Here is a 21,815-nt window from a genome sequence, read left to right as displayed (position 1 = left end):
CATTATGGAAGAACAGATAAAAAATGTGATCCATCCACATGACAGAACATTATTCAGCCTTTGAGGGGAAGGAAATGCTGACGCAGGTTACAACCAGGATGAACCTTGAGGATTTTCTGCCACATGAAAGCAGATACAGAGGGCCACATGTGGACAATTCCGTGTCTATGAAATGTCCACAACAGACAAACCCACGGGAATAGAAAGCAGATTAGTGTTTGCCAGGGGCGGGGCAGGGGGATCGGGTGACTCCTTTTGGACACCAGGGTCCTTTGTGGGATGAAAACGTTCTGGAACTGGACAGAGGTGGAGACTGCACAGCACAGTGAACGTGCCAAACACCGCTGAACTGTTCACTTTAAATGGTTCACTTCACGTTATGTGAATTTCACTTCAATTCACAAAAAAGAAAAACCCAGTTTGCTTTTTATCCCGCGCACCAATGATTCCAAACATCAGGGATAAAATCAACACCCTCCCCCAAAACACAGTCTGTCATCGTCCACGTCCCAGTCGGCACTCGCAGGTGAGTCTCCATCCTGTGTGTGGAAGTCACAGCCAGCACTGCGTCCACACAGAGGATGAGGCATCGAACTCCAGGGCCCCAGCCGGCCTGATACGCACGCCGACCTCCTCAGGAGGACAGCTCTGGCACGCCGCACAGGGACACCGCGAGTGACTTGGACCTGGGACGGCCCCTTTGTTCACAACTCAAAACAATGACACAGGGTGAGCTGCAGGCTGTGATGTTTTTGTTAAGTTTAAATCTTGGTTCATACACGAAATGTATTTCATATCTTTGAATATGAAAGCAAAGTCTTCTTTTTAAATGAATTAAATTAATCAATGATAATTGTTGTAGAACTAAAGGACAGGTCAAGAAAAAACAGCTGTTACCACAACTGATGACTGTCAAATGTTCTTCTGTCACATGAAGAACGGTAAAGCAGCCCGCTCTGGGTGTCCAGATGCGAGGTGGGCACCCGGTCCCCAGGAGGGGCCATTCCCCAAGGGGTCCAGCAGGGGTGGGGCAGGTGACCAGGTGCCGCCGTCACGGGCAGCCCGACTCACATCCAGGCCCCCAAGGGTGGCCCTAGCCCTCTGCCCTGTGGCGCTGACCACTGGCCAGGGCGATCCTTGGCTTTGGTCTCCCTGAGCCCACCCTAGGTGGTCACATCCTTCTCCCTGCCTACAGCCAAGGCTGGGACCAGCAGTCAGGGTGCTGGGCAGGGTGGCCTATACCTTCCCAGGAGTCTCAGCTGCCAGCCCCTCCACCATGGGTGTCCCCAAAGAGAGGGAGGAGCCGGTGGAGTGAGGGGTGCGGCAGGACCCCGGGCTCCTGGCCCCCACTTGCTCTGCCCAGGGAGGCACCAACTTGGACTCATGGGGTCAGGGGACAGGGTGGTGGGACAGTGTGGGGACCCCCCTCCAGACAGGGCTCAGGCTCCAGCACCACGGGCCCCGGACACCCTGTGCCTGCTCCCCCCTGATTTGGGGGGCTCCACTGGGGAGCTGGGGGCCGGGACCAACACACTGGGTTGGGGGCAGATGTCAACACACGTGGAAGAGAGAGCGTGCTGGCTGGGGAGGATGGCCTTGGGGCCCCATGGTCTCATGCCTCACGGGGCTGCACTGGGCTCCCTGGCCCGGCCTGGCTGCCCCAAGACTCATGGTTCAGTGGCCTCACCCCAAACGCAGGCCAGATCTGGCCTGCCCCCTCCCCCGACTTCCAGGAACAGTTTTCTTAAATTGAAAACGATCAAATCCAGGTCGTCCCAGAAAGTAGGGTTTTGCCAAGCCACACAATTCGCTGGCTCCCCACCGGCCTGACAGCTGCTCTTTGCCACCAACCACCTCCCCGGGGGAGGGTGGGAACACAGCAGATGCTGGCCAGGCTCTGGGAATGACCTCTGGGAAAAGAGCAGGTGAGCTGTGCCCACCCCAGGGCCTGGGCTGACCCATGAGTCCTTCCCACTTCTCCCACCTCCCCCAGAGGCCTGCAGGGGGGCAGTGCATGGGGTGCACGCCCACCCCACCCCAGCCAAGCCTACCCCACCAGGGGACGGCGCAACCATCCCCAGCCCTGGCTGCAGGCGTGCTGAGGCCGGCCTCTAAAGGCCCCGTCGCGGAGACCAACACAGTGCCCCCACCACAGGGCACAAGGCAGACAGGAAGGAGCCTCCCACCACAGCCAGCAGCCCGAGGTCCCCGGCTTCCCTGGCTCACTCCCTACCCTGGGGGACAGGTCCCGTGTGTCCACTCTGAGGCCCCCTGCCCGGGAAGGTGCCCTAGAGGAGGCCACTGCAGGGGTCCTAGGCTCATGGGCAGGGGCCCAGCTCGCCCCATACTCCAGCTACGCTGCCCCTGGCCCCTGCTCTGCTCTGCCCACCTCCACCCCACCCTCTGCTTCTGGTTAGCTCTGGGAAGGGCCTGGAGAGCCCACCTTCACAGAAAGACTCGCCTACATGCACACACATGACATCCCGCAACCAGAGCCTGAAGCCTGGGCCCCAGGGACCCTCCTGTGAGGGGACCTCCTATCAGGCCCCAGGCCTCCTGCTGTCCTGGCCCTGCAGGAGCCCCAGGCCTCCCAAGGTGGGTCAGTCTTCCCCCAGCACCCACTCAAGGCCCTTGACAGGGAATCTGGTCCTGAAAAAGGATCCCTGGAGGGGTGGGCCTGGGGCAAGGGACTGCAGGGGAGGGAGGAGGAGGTGGGGTCCCTGGGCTCATGAGAATGGGTGGCGGGGTTAGGGCATTTACCAGGGGAAGCTCTGTAGAGACAATGAGCTGAAGGCTGCAGGAAGGCACGGCCAGGGTGCCGGTGATAGGCCAGGGTTCCCAGAGGTGCTCACAGGGCACTGGGGCCAGCACAGCGACTCCAGGGCAGGCCCGGGGTGCCCGCCTGCTCTAGCCTGAGACCCTGGCGTAGGCCTGAGCTCTGGGAGCCAAGATGCCTCCAAGAAACCAGTCCCAGTACCATGCTGCCAACCTTCCCAGTGAGGCCAGTGGGGCAGTCTCCCCCGGGCGTGGCCACAAGCTGGCCCACGGACACTCCCAACACTCCCTCCCGTATTCAGCAAAAGCAGTAGGTGCCCTGTGGGTGGGGCAGGAGGAGGGTCCAATCTCCGGGGACTGGGGTAGAGCGGCTCCTGCCCCTGCCCCCCCATCCCACTCTGAGCTGTGCTGTGTGCTTGTTGGGGGCGGGGTGGGATATGCAAATGTGGGGCCTCGAGGCCAGACCGGGTTGATGAGTCTGTCCTTGCAGCAGCCTGGATTGGGGTCCCCAAGCCTCAGTAGGTGTCTCAAAACCTCCTCACCCACATGGTGGGCGGCACCAGGCCCCAAGACTCATCTCAGGTGCCCACACCCCCACCTGGGAGCCCACAGCACGGCTCACCTGGTGCTGATGGATGTGCACAGGGCCCTCCCCATGGGGGTGAGGACGGGAGAACCCTCTTACACTCCTGCACACACACAGACTCACACTCGCACAGGCACGTGGGCTCACACTCATGGGGAGCGAGCAGGGCAGAGCCTGGACTGAGCCCGCAGGCTGGGAAGCTGTCTGCAGGGAACACCAGCCTGGTCTGGAAGAGAAGGGGGTAGGTGCAATGGGAGAGAGGGAGCCGGGGTGAAGGGTGAGGGGTGAGGGGCAGGCTCAAGGGATCACCCTGGAAAGCCCAGGCCCTCCCCGGTAGCAGAGGGCAGGGGGGCTGCTGGCTGGGACAGGACGGTCCTGGCACGGTGCCCCATGGTGGGCACCTCTGTGGTCAGCGGCCGTACGGGGTGAGGCTGCTATGCTCCACCCAGGCTTCCTCCCCAACCCCACGGCGGGGGGCAGAGCCAGGCCCACTGCCCAGCTGCAGCCCTATCCTTGCCACTTCCCCCTTTGCCCACTGACCTGGGCTGGTGGGGTGTCCAGGTGGGCCACTGGCCTCTTTCCAATTTGTCCTTCGGGCCAGGAATGGGAAGAGAGAGGAGGGAAAGAGAGGCAGGGCGGGCCAGCCACTGTGAGCCAGTCAGGGCTGACACTCAGAAAGGGGGCTCAGACTCGAGCTTGCATCTAAACCCTGCCCGTGGACCTGGGGCTGCTCTGGGGCCCAGCGGAGGGGCAAGCTCAGCCTGGAGCCCAGAGCCCCCACCCCATTCCTGAAGGATCCCAGCTGGTCTCCAAACCCTGAGCCTCCGCATACAAAGCCCTCCCCCCTCTCTCCTGCCAAACCACCATCTGTTGCCATGACGACAGGAGCTGAAAGGCAGGGGCACAGCGCTCTCCCCACCCCCTTCCTTCCCGCTCTCTTCAGCTGGGCCCTGGGATCAGAGCATGCCTCTGGCTGCAGCCCCAACTGGCCTTTGAGCCCCTCTGCCCCCAGCAGTGGGCCCAGCCTCAGCCCAGCTCACACCTGCCTCCTGCACAAAAGGCCAGGCGAAGCACCCCGACTCCAGCCCCCAGAGACCCCCTCTGGCCTCCGCCAAGGTGCCAGCCCCGTCCTGCACTGGGGAATGGCCGGGGACCTGTCTGGTCCCTGATCCACCTCCCCTGCTGTGTCCCCACCAAGGAGGCCCTGGCCTGCCAGCCCAACCCAAAAAGCATGTCCAGGAGGCAACCTGCCCACCCCGGGCCCACCGTGAGGCAGGCATGGCCCCAGGGATCCTGGCTACCCAGGGGGCAGTGCCTGGCAGGCAGCTCCCCTACACGTGCTGCCTCAGTCAACTCCGTATAGACCTGGGGGACCACCGAGAATAAACGCGACCAACACACTCCACTGGCTGGGGCCAGCTGAGGACGCCCAGCAGTCACGGCTGTCACGAGGACAGGAAGGCGCATGGCTGCAGCCACCACGTCGTCAGCGCTCCGTTAAAACACGTCACACCCCCACATGCAGTTCTCATACCTCTGCCAGGCAGACACCATGACTGCCCCTCACAACAAGGGCTCCAGGCTCCGAGAGGTCCAGTGACCTGCCCAGAGGCACCTGAGCAGCAGAGCAGGCAACCGCACACCGCCTGGGGCAGGGGCTGAGCCCAGGGTTTTCTTTCTCCTCACGTTTTCCGAGCCCTGGCAGCCTCCCCCTTGCACCTGCTCCACGGGTGTACACGATGCCCAGAGACCGAAGGGACCTCAGAGCTTCTGCCTGGGCACTGCAATCGGGGCGCGCCCACTTCCCCCAGCCAGGCGTCCTCGCCCGTCACCCCGCCCTCCTCCTTCCCTGGGGGTCCGCGTCAACGGAATCGCCCCGCGGTACCTCAGCTGGAAGGGACTCAGAGCACCCCACTCGCTGGACGGAAGGACAAGCCCGGTGGACCTGGTCCCCGTGCGTGACAGCCGACCAGCTCCTCTAGAAACCCACCAATGTCCGTGATGAGACCGGCAATTCTCAAGGAAACACAAATGCCCAACACAGCCAGACGGGAGCCCCACGAGGCCGGCCAGGCCCGAGGGGGCGGGGCCTCGTACAGGCCTGGGACGGTGTGAGACGTTCCCAGTGGGGCCACAGCGGTTCAGGTGCAGGGCCTGGGAGCGGGGGAGCCGGGGTGCGCTCGAGGCAGAGTGGCGGGGGCCGCAGGGGCAAGAGGGCACCAGCCCTCCCTCTGTCCTGCCGCTCTGCCCAGTGGCCCCACATCCCAGGGCGAGGACAGCTCAGCGTACACCCCAGCCCTTTCCAAGGGCTGCTGCCCTGGTACCCTTCCACCGGGCTGTGTCCAGGACACTGGACTCCATCCCACCACAATGTGAGACTCACTGAGGGCTGTGGATGAGTGCGGTCAAGGTGGGTGTGGGCCATGGGCAGGGCTGCAAGGACAGAAGCATTGGAGGCCCCAGCCGCTCACTGAGGGCCACTGCGGATCCCCCACGCTGAGGCTGGAGGGAGAGGGCGGGGAGGCTGTGGCTTCCTTCCTGGGCTGAGGGGCCCAGCCAGCAGGGCACTGGTGGGGGGCGGGGTCCCCAGAATCAATGCACCCAGCCCCAGCATGGTTGTCATGGCAACTGCAACAGGGCATGCCTCCCACTCCCCCCACCCCTTCCTCCTACCCCCCCAGGAGCCCGCACACAAGCCTGCCCACCCTGCAGTGGGGGCAGAAAGGTGGGCACTCCTCCCTCAGCCAAGGTCCCCTGGCTGACGTCCAAACCATGGGCATCATCACTGTTCCGACCTCCAGGGTGGGCTCCCAGACACAGTGGGGCCCACCAGGGCCTCCCTCGGCCATGTCACAGAAAGCCCACTGCCCAGCAAGCTTCCCCAAGGGGCACCCACCTACTGTTCATTCAGCACCACTTCCTAAGGGCAGGAGCCCCAGACACTGGGAGGCCCAAACTGAGAGCCACAGGGCCTCTCCATGAGAGAAGGCGGAGGGAGAGGCCAGCACCCCGAGGGGACCCGCAGCCTCATCTGGGAGGCACAAGTGCTATGAAACCGTCAATCTGGGTTGCGCTGGGTGCAGCGACAGCAAACAGCTGGCTGGGCCCCCTTTCCGCCCTCCCTGCCCGGAGCCGTCGCCCACTCTCGCTGGGAAACCCTTCCGCAGGAGCGGACCTTCCCAGAGGCGGGCGAGCAGGCGTCACGGCTCTAGTTCCAGCGGTGGCAAGTGACCACATTAGGTTTTTATTAACTGTTTTATCAATTCAATACTGTAAAATTAGCCCAATGGAACATTCTGATTGAATTCAGTAAGTCTTCAGTAATTCAATCTGGTAAATTGTATTTTTTTAAGCTGATGACCTAGTTTCAGGAGCCTTAAGACTGGGGGCTGGTGCTGGGGTCGCCAGCCAAACGCCCGCAGGAAGGAGCGTGGCTGGTCTGAGGGACCCAGGAAGGGGCGGGGTCAGTAGCTGGTGGGGAACAGGCAGCGGAGGGTGCGGGTGGGGGCACCACAGCAGAGCAAGGGAAGGGTGCGGGGTCATGCACACAAGGAGCCCCAGGTCCAAGGAGGCTGGAATCCAGGAGGACGAGGGTCACACCTGCAGTGTGGATACGGCGGTGTGACCAGAGGCACCGCGGGTGGCAGTGCCCCGGGCGGCAGTGTCCCAGCCAGCAGCTGTCCAGCCCCCAGGGATGGGTGGGGGTGTGGGGTGGGGCAGGCAGTGGAGGGACAGAGCGGTGGTGGCCAGAAGAGGCGATTCAGAGTCGATGACCCCGTGCCTAGTGGGGGAAGAGGAGGATCCCCCAGCAGAGGTAGGGAGCCTCAAGGCCAGGCCCCAGGGGGCTTCAGCAGCAAACACTGGACCTGCCCACCTTACCCCCTTTCTGCTCAACCCACCGCCAGGCCCCAGGGGTGATGATGGGGTTGCCTCAGTAATGAGGCCAGGGCGCCCTGGGAGGCCCGAGGGATCTCCACCTGTCACCACGCACACGCACACATGCACACGCACACATGCACACACAACCGCAGCCTCTCTGCTGGCAGACGCAGCCTTGTGTAACTCCACACACCTGCCAGGCACGGAGGATCCTCACACACCAAGCCAGGCCCAGAAGCCCTAGACCTCCCCTCAGCCTGCACCCCGTGGGGCAGGAGCTGTGGATGACCAGATGCCAGAGGCTGGACGGCCCTCCATCCAGGCCTGCTTCCTGGCTGCACCCCGCCCCTGACACAAGGCACAGCAAAGGACACAGCAAAGCCTTGTGCAGGGAGGGGCCCCTCATCTGCCGGCAAGCCTGTGGTCAAGCAGAGGAGGGCAGAGCCCACCCAACTGTGGCCACCAGCCACCCCCAGCCCAGCACACCTGGGAAGACTGCCAGGGTCGGCCTTGGAGGCCTCATGGGCTCCTGCAGCCCTGTGGGCGGGGTAGGAAGGAACAGGAGGGCAGGGCGGAGTGACAGCTGCCCCCTATGAGCTACGACCAAGACCTCCTGTCCCCATGTTGGGGGGGGGGGCAGCACAGGACTACTCTGCACTGTGAAGTCTGGATTTAGCATAAAAAAAAAAAACCCACATTTCAAAAACTTCCTGCTGACTTGGGTCCCCAACCACTGGGATGGCCGCGTGTCCCGTCCTGCCCGGAGACAACAAGCCCATGTCCCACTCCGCTCGTGGGGTTGGGAGCTGGGCCTCATGCTAGACTCGACCCAGGAGACCAGCTCTCCAGCCTGCCTGGGTCAGGGGGTCCCCGGCAGCACAGCATGGCTCTGCAGGACGGGGCTGGGCTGGCAGTACAGTGCCTGGGACGCGCTGGGTGCTGGCTGCCAGTGGGCCCTGGAGCCCACTTCCTCCTCCGTCCCACGGCATGCCCCGACTGCGGAGCTTTGAGAGCTGCATGTGCGGGGTGCCTAATCTGGGGGACCCGGGGGCTGAGGAGGCTGCTGGGGCCACCCAAGGGCCCAGCCAGTGCTGGACAAGAGATGGACACCAAGGTGCTGGCCCGGCAGGCCATGTGCGGGCTGCTCCCAACTGACCCCAGGGGCTCAGGCAGGGCATCAAGCCCCAGAGAAGCAAGCTCCTGCCCCAGGCCCTCAGACAGACACAGACAGAAGGACAGGCGCATACACTGCCTGTGGGAACCGGTAACTGCCGGGAGTGGAAAACAGGCCTGGGGCCCTGAGCCCCGCCCCCGCCCAGCTGGGGTCAGGTGCCTGGAGAGGCTGCCCATCTGCAGAAGGGCACCGGCGTGCACGTAATCTCCAGCGCGGGGTAATAATAGAACCTGCTTAGTGGTCAGCGGGCAGCTTCTCCGAAGGACAGGGAGGAAGGAGAGAGGCAGCGGCCTGCCTGCCCGCACCCATCACCCTGGTCTGTCCGCCATCGCCTCAGCCCCTGGGCTCCTCCCACTGTCTCCAGGAGGCCCGCCTGCCTGGAGCTGTCCATGATCACGGAACCCAGGCAGTAGTAGGTCCTCCTCCGCCACCTCTTCCCCTCTCAGGGCTGGCACCTGGGGAACAGCTGGAAGGCCTGGACGGTGGGACTCGTCGCCCGATGGTGAGGTCTCAGAACAGCAGCCCCACCCTGACGTGCTAGCCACAGGCCCTGGCTGGGCATCCCCTGGGCCGCTGCCCCGACCCTCAGCCCAGGCAGGGGCCCGCCTCCCCATCCTGCCTGCCCTCCTGGGGACGGCAGGCAAGGTGCTCCAGAGGTGCAGGCCTCCTTCCCATCTGCGAGCACGCGGTCGGCCTCGGCGCTGGCCCGCAGGGCACAGGCCTGATTTATGAAGTCCCGGGCCCATGGCCTCCAGGAGACCACACAGACCAGATGACCCCCAGTTGTCCTGCCAGCGTGGGGTCCCCAGGCTCTTGCTCTGTTGACCCTGCTGTCGGGCCTGCCCCCTGCCCTGGGTCCCCAAACGGAAAGAGGAGGGGCACAGGCACCTCCCCCAACAACTCAGAAAGCACCCAGGCTGCCAGGAGCTGACAGACCTCCACAGGCCCTTGCTGTTTCTGGGGCCTGCTGACCGCTCCCCCAGGGTACAGGCCACTCGGCTTCCAGGAGAAGAGGCAGCCCATGGGGTGGGCTCTGGCCTGCAGCCCCCCAGCAGGTTCGGCAGGACTCACCCAAGTGGTGAACTCCCAAGGCCCAGCAAGGAACCACAGAGCCCCCATGAGAGTGACTAGATGGGGACAGTGCCACGGCCACCAGCTGCTCTTGGAGCTCGTGAAGGGAGGACACACACGTGCTGAAGGTGTCCCTCAGCAGACAGACCTGCTGCCCTGCCTGCAGCTCTGCAGCAGGGACAGACGGCTCCCATGGGGCCTCTTTCTTCCCCAAGGCCTGGTGAGGAGCTCCAGCAGCAGGCACAGGGTGGGGAGCTGGAAGCTCAGACCCAGCCTGGATTGGCATGGACAGGCCCAGGGGCCAGCCTCCCCCAGACCCTGGCTGCCCACTGGGTCTCTCTGTCCCCAGCACAGATGCTGGCCCACTTCCCAGAGGTGCCTCCCAGTGTCCACCAGCCAGGAGAGCAGCGCCTCCCCCAGAAGCACCGAGGAAGCTTCGGCAAACCAGGCCTCAGTCAGTACGGGACCCCCTGAATGCCCCTGGCAGAGTGGGACTGTCACCAGGGCCACTCATCTGGCGTGACTCAGGATGCCAAAGCCCCCTGGACAGAAGGGGCCCTGGCCCCCCAGCCCCCACCAGGTCCTGAGCATCTCTGGAGGCCCACAGCACTGACCAGCCCAGACTTGTCCCCCAAAGGCCCTCACCCAGATGTGGCCTTCAGTTCAACTCCCCTGCCCCACCAATCTGGATCCTGACAGAGAGGTGGTTCCCACATCCCCTCCTGCAGACCCCAGGGCAGGGCACAAGTGCCCAGAGGAGGCTGTGTGCTGCAAGGGGGCAGCATGAAGCAGGGCCCCTGAGGTCAGAGGCCCCATGACCAACTGACCCCAAACGTGGGCTGTGGAACAGAGGTCTGAGTACCCCTCAGGTGGAAGGACCCAGGAGGGAGAGGCACAGATTTGGGGCGGCACAGAGGGCAGCAGCCAAGCTCTCTGGGAGTGCCGAGGACAACAAAGGCCTCTGCCAGGGCCAGCAGCAACGCTGGAAGGGAACGTGGAGACCCAGCCCACAGACCCGGGGCCACTGGGCATCACCCGGAGGAGCCGCAGCCGCCCCCACCACACCCCGGCCGACGTGGCCCCCGTCTGTCCACTGCTGCCCTCGTCCGCCCTGTGGATCTGTTGGAGAATGTTCCATCTGTGCCACTTTATGATTAGTTATAAATCCCCTGGGATTTGGGGTTTAGAGTCAGCAAACCTCCAATCTGAGACGAGCTCTCGCTTCTAGAGATGAGCCAGCACCTAACCCTTCCCACTGCCCAGCCCAGGCACTGCCACCCCCGCCCCACACACAGGCAACAGTCCCTCCCGTCTCCGCGGCCTCGGTCCCTCCCCACCTCTCCTGTTTCCAGCCTCCCCGCCGAGCTAGCCCAGGATGGTGGTTTGGGTGGGTTAGTTTAGTCGGGGTTGGGGCTGGGGGCCTGGCTTTCTGAATCTAGGCCCAACCCCTCCAGTGCCCCAGGCCTGGGAAGGGGGCACAGGTACAGACTTTGAGACCCAGAGGACCCTCCCGATGTGTGTAGGGAGCTCCACAGGCTGTCCCAGGGCAGCCCCAGGAGAACTGGCTACCAGCTTCTTCTGCCCAAGGAGGGGACTAGGGACCAGGGCTTCCCCCAGCAGCACAGCAGCTGGGCCTGGGGTACTCAGGCCTCCGCCGACTACACTGAGCACCCAGACACCGGCTCCCCCTCCTCCGCACGGAGCCAGAGTCCCACACGTGGGAGACAGGTGCAGGAACTCACCAAAGACCCCAGACCACCCCCAACAGGTCTGCTCCGCTGCAGGGGAGGTTTAAGGACAAGCTGCTAACCGCACCTCCCCCACGGGGAGCAGAAGCTGCAGGCTTCAGCACTGCCGCGCTGGACAGCTCCTACCCACAGGACTTCCCAGGGGAGGGACCGGCCCCAAGCTGCAGGGCCCACTCAGACCATCAGGGCGCTGGGCCCCAACTCAGGGTCAGGGTCCTGAGGGCCTCGGGGTCAGCGTGCAACCAGCGAGCTGCCCCGGCCTTGTCCTCAGGAGGGTGTAGCAGAGATGGGAAACACCCGAGGGCTTGCCCCTCACTGTCCCTGGAGACGTGAGGAGGGGAAAGCAGGGGGCTGCGGGCTGCCAGAGCAGACCAGCAAATGGCATTCCCTGCAGAGAGCTCAGAGGTCCCTGCTCCCTGGGTGCTGCTGCTCACGGGTCACTGGCCCCTGGACGCAGGGGCTCCTAGCATCCATACCATGCCCTATCTTGGGATTCTTCCAGGCCACCAGGGGCCCCCTCAGATGGCTCCCCCTGGAAGCACACGCATTTGGGGAAAGTACTGGCGCACCCGGCATGACCCCCACTGGAGGTAGGAGCATGGGCCACTGCCTCAAGTAGCCCGGAAATCAACCCCAAAACAGAGATAGCACAACGTGGGGCCGAGCAGGGCGTCAGCTGCTCCTGCATAAGGTCATGTGTCGGAGCCACAGGCCAGGAGTGTCGGCAGAGATGCTCTGGGAGGATGGAGCTGGAGGCGTGGGCCAGAGGTGGGCAAGGCCACGGCCACCCCACCCTAGCACTGACCACCTTGCGCACCATCTGTCCACCCTTTGGCAGTGTATCCTCAGACTGGCCCTCGGTGAAGGGACCACCGCAGCCAAGGAGGTGGTGCTGGGTGTGGAGCCAAGGCCCACTGGGACGTGAGGAGACGAGGGCTCTGGAGTGGGCTGGTCCCAGCACCCCAGGAGGGCCTCCCTCAGCCCACCAGCCCTGCGGCCCACAGCTCTGTGCCTGGTCCCTCACCCACACCCTCCAGGGCTGCAGTGGTCTCGGGGGTGAGGGGCCAGTGAGTGACCAGCCACCTGTTCTCACTTGCCTTAGGCCCACCCCCAGAACAACAGAGCCAAAGCCTGGCGTTAACTGCCCTGGGCCTGATCCTCTGTGTGCCCCACACTGGCACCAACCACCATGGCACCAGGGTGGGGGCAGGAATGAGAGTGGGACAGGCCACAACCACACCTGGTTTTCTCTCTGGTGGGGGCGGGGGGCCAGCATCAGCATCACCGGGGAACAAGAAATGCAGCTCCTCGGGCCCACCTGACCTGCCGAGGCAGCCCCGGGCCGTGGCCCCCAGCAGCCTCCAGGTGCCACGTGCAGGGGCCAGCAACGGAACTCAGGCTCAGGAAAACAGCCCTTTAGTGTTGAAGTCCCTGAGTTCACTTCTCAGGATGCCAGCGGTAAGTGCATTTTTAAAGAGTCTCAATCTTTTAGACACAGCCCTGAAATATTTGCAGTTAAACGATGTCCAGGGTGGGGAAGGAGGCGGGCAGGTGACGCAAATGGACGGCGTGTGGCTGAGACTGGGGTTTGCTCGAGGGGCCAGGGCGCACTTTCCTCTACTGCTGTGCCTGGAAGCGACTGTGTGCAAAGGAAAATAAGGGGCTGGTTCCCACGGGGGTGCAGGCACACACACCCCCAGGCCAGGTGGGCCCCCGGGACAAAGGACGCTGTTGGCCAGATGGTCAGCGGGGTGGGGACACGGGCAGGATAGGGCTGCATCCCAGGGCGCCATGTGGCAGCGGGAAGGGACCAGACAAGCCCCTCAGCAGCCCTGGGACTGTGCCCCCACCCTGGGCCTCTCAACCTGGCACAGCTGGCTGGCCCAGCTGTGCCACAATCCCCTTCCGCTCTCCCCACTGACCGCCCCCAAAACGAGAGCTGCACGCAAACCCCGAAGCCAAGGGGATAAGCACACGCGACACCCATCTGTCCGCCCGTCCCCATTTCCCCCTCGGCTCCCCTGCCCAGGCCGAGCCCACTCCCAGGCACATGCCCAAGGGCGACACCAGCTGCTGCAGCTGTACCAGGTCCCTGCTTAGCCCTGAGCATGCACTGCGTGCCTCCTTGGGGTATCCTGACCCTCGTGCCTGAAACATTGCGGGGAAACTGAGGCCGGCAGACATGTGACTTCCCCACCGCAGGGTCTGGGCTCCTCACCAAACACCCAGGAGGGACCCTGTCTTTGGGCCCTTAACAGAGGCTGACCCCAGGGACCCCGAATGATTACAGGTCCTCTGCATCTCCTGGCTGGCTCCTGGGGTGGCCAGGAGGCTCTGTCTGAATGGTCCCAGGGGACTCAGCTCCTCACACAGGCTGCTGGGACACTCCAGGCAGGCCCCTCTCCATGGGCATCAGGGCCGCACTCACTCCCGGGGGATGCCTGCATTCCTCCAGGGAGGAAAGCTACCCTGAGGGGCTGCCCAGGCTCCACCACAGGCCCTCGCTGGACCACAGGGGAGTCTGAGATGGGGTGGGCAGAGCTTGTGGCGCCCCACTCCCGAGCCTCCAGCTTGGAGCCAGCGTCAACACCAGAGGAAGCAGGACCCACACACCCAATGTGCCTCTGGACCGTCCCAGACAGAATGAGATGCGGGAAGCACCCAGCCCGGGGACTGGCCTCCTGCCCCGCCCCGCCCGGGGCCACCCCTGGCCAGGGCCTCTCCTGACTCAGCTCCCGGGAGGGGTCTCCTGACCAGGCGGCCCAGGCAGTGGCCCCAGCACCACCCCACCTCCGGCCTGTGGCCCACGGTCCAGGCTCACGCCAGCCACGGGGCAGGGCTCGTCAGGCTCCCAGGCGGCCACCCCTCAACAAGTAGGGCTGACCAGGCGCTGTCTCCTCAGACCCCTCTCTTCCTGGCCCCCAGCCTAAGCCAGCGGCTGCCAGCAACGCTGGAGTCGCCAGGGAGCACCCCAGCCCAGCCACCCCTACAGATGCCGCATTCCTGGCCAGACAGCCTCCTGCCACCCCCCAAAAACACCCACAGCCCTGAGATGGAGCGGCAGCCTGACATGTCCCCAGCTCCAGTAACGTCACTCAGGCCACGTGGGCGGCTGTTTGGGCTGCCTTCCCACCTCTGCTCTGGGGCCAGGGAGGCCAGCCCTGCCCTCCAGGACCCCGGGGCCCAGGCTGAGCCCAGAGTGAGCAGCCACGGTGCAGGTGCCCTGAGGCCCTCCCCACACCCCAACCCAGAACCAAAAGGCCCTGGAACCTTCCATTCACTGTCAGCCAGGCCCACTGGCAGGGCCTGGAGGAGGCCCAGGAGGGGCAGCCAGCCCCAGGCACCCAGGGGGACGAGGATGTGGCCACCACCTGGGGAAGCAGCTCTGTCCTCACAGGCCAGCACCCCTAGCCAGGGTGGGTGTCCCAAGGATGCCGAGCCAGCGCCCTACACACATCGACCTCAGTAGCCCTTGAAATCCAGCCAGAGGCACTGTCACCCTAGTGCACAGGGAAGAAACTGAGGTCCGGCGGCAGCCCCCGGGCCCCGAGGGATGGAGTCAGCAAGGACGGGGAGAAAGCCACCGGAAGAAAGACAAGGGCGGTTTTCTCAAGCTGCGCCAGGCCTGCTGGAGCCTTGTCCTGTAGGGGGCGGGGGGCGTCCAGCTGCCCGGCTCTAGAACACTGGCCCCTCAGAGGCGGCAGGACAAGGCCTCTCAGGACCCAGCCCGGCACAATCCCCGCTTTGTCCCTGCGGCCTCTGCCCCAGCCCAGCCTCCATCTTGTCCAGAGTTCAAGGCTGCTGGCCCGGGCCTGCCCCACTCGGCCGGCCACCATCCCTGGGGTGAAGCCTCGGGCAGGCCCATGGGCAGCTCAGCCATCCCCCACCAGGGCCTGGGGCTCTGGGCCAGGCTCACAGAGGGCCACCCCGGGCCCACCACCCAGTCCTGTGTGGCCTGGTCACATCAGCCGGCCCGTGGATGACGGCGGGACTGGGTGGCCTGGCACCGGGGTGGGCTACCCTGGGGCGGTTGTCCAGAGGAACTGGCTCTCCCCATATCTGAGAGGACTTCTGGCAGAATCCAGGGCAACACAAGGGACACCAGCAGAGAAGGGGGTCTCTCCCCTCCCCCGAGACCCTCAAGGGGCCCTGACAGATGCTGGCCTGCTGTCCTCCTGCTGGACACCATGCACCACAGATGTGCCCCCAACATTGTGCTTGGCCATCAGAGCCTCACAGAAGCTCAGGAAATGCTGCCCTACAGATGGGGCCTGAGGCTCAAAGTCCCTCAGCTCCCGAGCCCAGAGCCCAGGACGGCTCTGTCCCTGGGCTGCGCTTCCACAACCAGGGGCACAGAACCACCCCATTAGGGTCCAAGTTGGCCACAAGGGCCAGAGAGGCCAGCCGATGCAGGCAGCACACGGGGCTGCAGGCAGGTGGCGAGGCCTCTCTCCCACCCTGGACGCCCCGCCACCACGCTCGCCCTCTGTGCGCAGCAGGCCCCCGAGAGCACAGCGTGCCCCCTTCCAAGGGGCCCAGCCTGTGCAGTGGACATAGGCAGGAAGGGCCCTGGGCCCGAGGAGCTGCCAGCACAGCCCCACCATGGAGGGTGCGGGCAGCCAGAGGATACAGCCAGGGTGCTAACTTGAGAGAACCTGACCCTTCCAGGTCCCCAAAGAAATCGGGTCTGTGTCTGCCAGCCTTGAAGGCACAGGTGCTCCAAACTAGAGCACCAGGTGACCACAAAGTTGCCCCAGCGCCCCTCGTGAGTGCAAGCCACAGACCCTCCCACTCCAGGCACACAGACGGTGCCAAGCACCCGCAGGGCTGATGCTCAGGTAGAGCAGATGCAGACAGTGCTGCCGGCAGGCCACACGGGCCTTCCAAGAAGCCATCCCCCTCCCCCTCCTCGCCGCCCACCCACCCCTGACTTCTCTGGCATTTTCAGGCCCAGTGGTCACCCCACAGATAAGCAATGGTGATGAGAACGAGGGGAAGAAGGAGCCAGAGAAAAGCATGTGTGGGTGGGGAAGGCGCACACTCGCTCAGGCCACAGCAGTGCTGGCTAGCGGCTGGTGTGGGCAGCAGGGGACTCCGGCGCCCTGCGGCACAGCCCTCACTGGCCCCACACAGCCCTCAGGGTGGCTGGTTGGTTACGGGCTGGGAGGCAGGGGGAATCCACACCCTCCCCCGCAACATGCATGGCCAAGCCTGCCAGTCACCAGTAAGGATGGGGGTATCCCTGGCCAGTCTCCAGCAGGCCGGTGGGACCAGGAACCCCAGAATCCGCGGCTGCTCTGCTCCTTGGCCCTGAGCACATTCTGGGTGACTGTGCATTGGGGTTCACTTGTGCCCTTCCTGGTACAGATGCCCCTTTCCCCATCCCTGCAGAGTAGTGGCCACTGCCAGTGGTGACTCAGGCAGGATGCGTGAAAACTCAGAGGTGCTCAGAGCCACAGGGGACCGCAGTGGGTAAGGGACACTCTGGAACCAGGGTGCTGGGGCTCTGTTCACCCCAGGACCCTCCCATCCTACCTTCAGGAAACTGCCCATCCTTTGAGGTGAGACCCCCATCAGGCCAGGAACCCCCATGCAGAGCTGCCCTCCGCCCAGAGGCTGGCTCTCAGCTGAGGAAGGGGGCTTCCTGGGGCAGGGTCTGTGCTCGGGAGGACAGCTGGGTGGCATCGGTCCCACTCAAAGTTGCAGACGGGGTGTCGAGCCTTTCTAACCACTGCATGGGGCCAGAGAGACAGGCGGGGGCTCCCCACGGCCCCCACCCAAGCTCCGCCCACCACTGTTTGAGAACAGGGTCCGAACTTTTAACCGAGCTCATGACCTGAGCGTGTGCGGGCCTCCTGCCATCCCCAGGAGCTGATGCCCTGACCAAAGCACCAAGTTCGGAGCCTGTTCTCTCACTTATGAAACGGGTTGGGTAACCTGAGGCCAGCCTGAGGCCAGCGTGGGGCGCCCTTGACTCATGGCAAGGGACAACAAGGCCTGCCGATGGCGCTAACCATCAGACATGACGGGTGGCCCACATGTGGCCAGTGGAGGCTGACCCCACTCGCCCTGCTCTGTCCACCTTCACTGGGCGCCCCAAGTCCAGTGCCTCCACCCATCCGGGAGGCCTGCTCCTTCTCCAGGCCTCAGCCCCCACGGCACCCCAGGCCGGCTCCTGGGCCAGCCCCTGCCCCATCCCCAGGGCCGATGCACCATGGCCACTCGCCAACTGGAAAGCTGCCACCTTCTGCCCAGTTTTCCAAAACCGACATCGTCCTCCACGCCCCAGGGCCTCACCTCTGGCTCTGCCTCCCCCAGCCTGCTCCAAGCTGGCCTCCCTCCAGCTCCAGGCCGGGGGTCACCTCAGGGTCTGCCGGCACAGTCTCCAGCTCACCTGTTTCTCCTTTATCACACCTGTCTCTCCTCCCAGCACACCGTCTCTCCCTCCACGTCACCTGTCTGTCTTCCCAGCTCACCGGTATCTCCCTCACTCACCTGCCCCTCTTCACTAGCTCCTCCCCCTCCAGGAGTCCTATCCAGCCTGCCTGCCACCAGCACCCACACTGATTCTCCAAGGGTCCCTAGAGAACTGGGAGGGGAGGGCCCCCACCAGCCCTCCAGCCACATAAGCAGCAGGGAGGCCCCTCACGCCCACTGTCCCTCTTTAGCTGGACTGACCCCTCACCTCAAAGCCTACCTCGCCTGCCGCCCACCGGGCGCAGGGCTTCCAGGGTAGGCCCCACATCTTACTGTGCACCTCAGCTCTGAGAAAGGCTCACAGAACCGCCGCCCTCCCCTCCTCCCGCGGGATCCTCCTGGCCTGCCGGGCCGGTGGCACCCTGGTTCCGGCAGTGCTGTGTGTGTGTGGCTCGGTTTCCCAATGGGGCTGGAGGGATGAAGGCTGCACTGCCTACACAGCTCACCCCCTGGACCTCCCCAGGCCCCGCCAGACCCTCTGGAGATGCTCTCCCCCCAAGCAGGGGGAGGCCAGGCAGGCCTCAGCAGTGAACTCCACCCCACACGGCGACACCTGCCCCCGGATGGCTGTGCAGAGGGGATGACTTCTTGACCACTGCCTCGCCAGCCCTGATGGGGACAGACCGGCTCACTGAGCCCAACACCAAATGAGCACAACAGACCCACCCGTGGCTAAAAAGCTAAAACAGAAGTGGGAACGAGGCCCTGCCAGCCTCCGGTGGGGCGTCCAGCCAGGTGGAGGTGGCGGCTCTGCCCACACCTGCACTCTACATCTGGCAGCATCGCCCACCCACATCTGATTCCCCAAGTGCAGTGTTTTGAGAGAGAGCAGAGGGACTGCCTCCCAACGGACCCTGGCTTGGGACATGCCAGCCAGGGCGCCCAGGTCAGATGGGCCCAGAGGCCCAGCTACATCACGGAGCTCACCAAAGCCTACTATTCCCAGCACCCCCTTTACAGACAGGACTTGGGCAGAGGGCGAGAACGGAGGTGTCTGTGAGATGAGGAAAGCCAGGCTGGGGCCAGGGGACACACCACGGGCCCCGGGCCTGGGGCCTGCACGGCTCCACCAGCAGCAGGTCCCCAGCAGGACCAACGTCCCAGGGAGGGAGGCGGCAACAGAAGTTCTTCCACTGAGGCCTCCCGGCAGAAAGCCTGGCCCCCAGATGAGGTCAGACGTTTGCCGAAGGAGCAAAAGGCCAGGCCTCGGAAGTCACAGCTCTCTGGGCATTTGGTGCCGAAGGCCAACCAGCAGGCCAAGGGGCCAGGCCTGGCGCATACACACCAGGAGGCCCCACGTCCACTAAACTCCAACAACCCTTCAAAAGAAGAGACAGAGAGACAGGAGCCCGAGGGACGGCCTCCTCCCCAGCCTTTCCAGGAAGCAGGCGCTCCAACCATCAGAACTTGGGTAGCAGCTCAAAGCACTCAATGAGGCCAGAAGGAACTCAGGACAGACAGACCCCCCCCCCTGCCCAGAGCAAGTGCAACTGGACCCCTCCAGGGCAGATTCCACTCAAAAGGGAGGGGCCTGAGAAGGGAGACTGCTGGCGTCCTGGGCCACACAGAGCTGCTTCTAAACATCACTGGCAGCATGTTGTTCACACACGGCTCATCCTTTTGTACTCATTACTGTTAATTACAGTGGAAACCTCCTGTAATTAACTGTACGACAGTACGACTCAATGAAGAGCACGGAGACCAGCCCCTACCCACGGAGACCGGCACGCGCGGCACTGTATGTAATTCACTGCTGTCATCACTTACACGCTGACGTTTCCTTATAATAGCATTTTATTGGTTAGATAATTAGATTATTTCACTGCCTCCTGTATTCTGCTGTCCCAGGCCCCTCCCCCACCAAGAATTTCACCAACTACTGGAAACATGCATATTCTGAACTCAGTTGAACACGGGCTGTCTGCCACCTCCTCCTGGAACCCGGGCCCCGCCACCCTGACTCCCAGAGGCGTTGCACCACTGCCCAGGACCCCCTGGTGCCTCAGCTGCCTACCCCAGAGGGGGAGAGGGAGCTCCCACTGCCCTGGCCCAGGCACCTTCCTGCGCTCTGCCTTAGTTACATCACAACCCCGGCTCTCCTCCCCCCACCCCCAGCCGGGGGTTTGGCCCACTTTCTTCCCACCTCCAGGCTCCGCCTCTGGGCCACCCTGGGGGGCTTAGAGAGGGCTTGCAGCATCCCTGGCCAGAGCAGCTCCCTCCTGGGCGCCGATCCTGCACGGGGGGGGGGGGGGGGGCAGCCCTGCCGCACCCTCCTCCTCCCTTCCTCTGCTCTCAAGCCTGCCCTAGGTCTAAGGAACTTACCATAGAGGCAAGGAGGAGGTAGTGCCACTCGGACTTCTGGGCCGCCAAGAGAGGCCCATCCAGGGAGAAGAAAGAAAATGGCTGAGCCCAGCCTCCCACAAAGCCACTCTGAGAGCGCCTGGCCAGCCAGACGAGGGGCTTGGCGGCCGGGCCGGGATCTAACCAGATCCCCAGAAAGACAGCCGGCCTGGAGCAGCTGGGGAGCCCCTTCCTCCTGCAGGCCGGGCTGCTCCACTACCAGTGTGGGATCCGGGGCCCGGGATCCGCGGTGGGGCCCGGGACCAGTCTCTCTCTCTCCCTCCCCTGGGAAGTGCAGTGTCGCAGACATTCTGAGCAGAGGTTGGGAGGCGAGAGAGCCGCTGTCCAGCCCTCGGAGTGGCGCCGGCACTCTCCCACTCCCACCTTGGAGGGAGGACCCGGCCTGGCCAGAGTGGCCCGGTTCCCCGCACGTCGCGCACGGCGGCCTTCCTGCCTGCCGGCCTCCTGAGTTGGGGGTCGCGGCCGGGGGCGCGCGGCTCGGGGCGCAGCTGCTCGGGCAACACGCCTATTAGCGTGGCCGCGGCAGACGGCAGATGGGCGCCCGCTCGGCCCCCTCCTCCCGCGGCACAATGGGCCCGGTCGCTCGGGCGCACAATGCGGCCGGGGCCGCGCACCTGCAGCCCGGCCGAGGGGCGCTGGCCGGGCCCGTGCGCCCCCGTCCGCGCCTCGTGTCCTTGGGCCGCGCCCGGCCGACCGCAGCCGCGCGGCCTGCGGGGCTCCGCGGCGGGACCTGGGGCCCGGCCGCCCATTGTTCACGGCCGCCGGCCGGAGCCGCGGGCTGGGCCTGCAGCACCCCGCTCCGGGTGGCCTCCTTCCCGGGCCCCGACTCCGCGCGCTGGCGCCGGCCTCCCCGGCGGCGGGCCTGTGCGCCCCGGTCCTCCCCGGCCCCGCGGTGCCCCACTCCCCATCGGTGTCCTGGTCCCCCGGCCCTTCCGTGTCCCGGGGCCCCCAGGCCCCAGCCCCGGCCCCAGCTGGCCCGCACGCACCTGTCTGCCCCTTGCCCAGCGTCTTCTCCAGCCGGTAGGGCCCCACATACTGCGCGTGCTGCGCCCCGCCGCCGTCCTTCCCCGTCGATGTCATCGCTCCCGGGCCCGGCGCCGGCAAGGTGGGCGCCCCGGGCGGGCGGGTGGGCGGCGGCAGGGAGGGGCCGCGTCCGTCCGCGTCTGTCCGTCGGTCGGCTGAGCCGGGTCGGCGGCGCCCGGCGGGCCGCGCTCGTTCCGCGCCCCCCGCGCCTCCCCCGCGCCGCCGCCCCCCTCGCCCGCGCCCGTTCCGCTGCGGCCGGCCCGCGCTGCCTCCGCTTCTCCGAGGGGACCAGGCGGGCGGGGGCACCAGGCTTCCTCCGCCGCCGCCGCCGCCGCCGCCGCCGAGGCCCGCTCCCCGCGCCCCGCGCCCCCCGCGCACGCCCGTCCGTCCGTCCGCGGCCGCGCAGCCGAGCCGAGCCGAGCCGCCGAGCCGAGCCGAGCTGCCGAGCCGAGCTGAGCCGAGCCGCCGAGCCGAGCCGAGCCCGTACGAGGGCAGCCGGATGCAGCGGCGGCAGCGAGCGGTTCCCGCGCCGGTCAATCAGGGGCGCCGACCAATCAGCGGTGCGCTCCGCCCGCCCACGTCCTCCCCCCGCCCGCCTCCGCGGGGCCGCGGCGAGAGCTCCTGGGAGCTGGTCTCGGGGAGACGAGGCGTGGTCCGGGCGAGGCCGGGCGGGGTCGAGGTGGGTTGAGGACTAGGCGTCTCGGGTCCCCAGCCCGCCGCC

General features: G+C 65.2%; 1 protein-coding gene across 12 annotated transcripts in view; it reads right to left on the bottom strand.

The window, feature by feature from the left end:
- The window catches only part of BRSK2 (BR serine/threonine kinase 2), a 60,667-nt gene extending 39,234 nt beyond the window's left edge, over nucleotides 1-21,433 (bottom strand). For all 12 annotated transcript variants that reach the window (XR_010383276.1, XR_010383277.1, XR_010383278.1 and 9 more), the window contains exon 1: nucleotides 21,058-21,433. Coding sequence is in view for 9 of the 12 variants with exons in the window: in XM_064491959.1 (XP_064348029.1) it covers nucleotides 21,058-21,151 (94 nt within the window). In the remaining 3 variants the exon portion in view is untranslated. The remainder of the gene's footprint in view (nucleotides 1-21,057) is intronic.
- Between the last annotated feature and the right edge of the window lie 382 nt (nucleotides 21,434-21,815).

This window comes from Camelus dromedarius, chromosome 12 (assembly GCF_036321535.1).
Source record: "Camelus dromedarius isolate mCamDro1 chromosome 12, mCamDro1.pat, whole genome shotgun sequence".
Taxonomy (NCBI): Eukaryota; Metazoa; Chordata; class Mammalia; order Artiodactyla; family Camelidae; genus Camelus; species Camelus dromedarius.
Note: the sequence above shows the minus strand (reverse complement) of the source record. Positions and strands in the feature narration are given on the sequence as shown.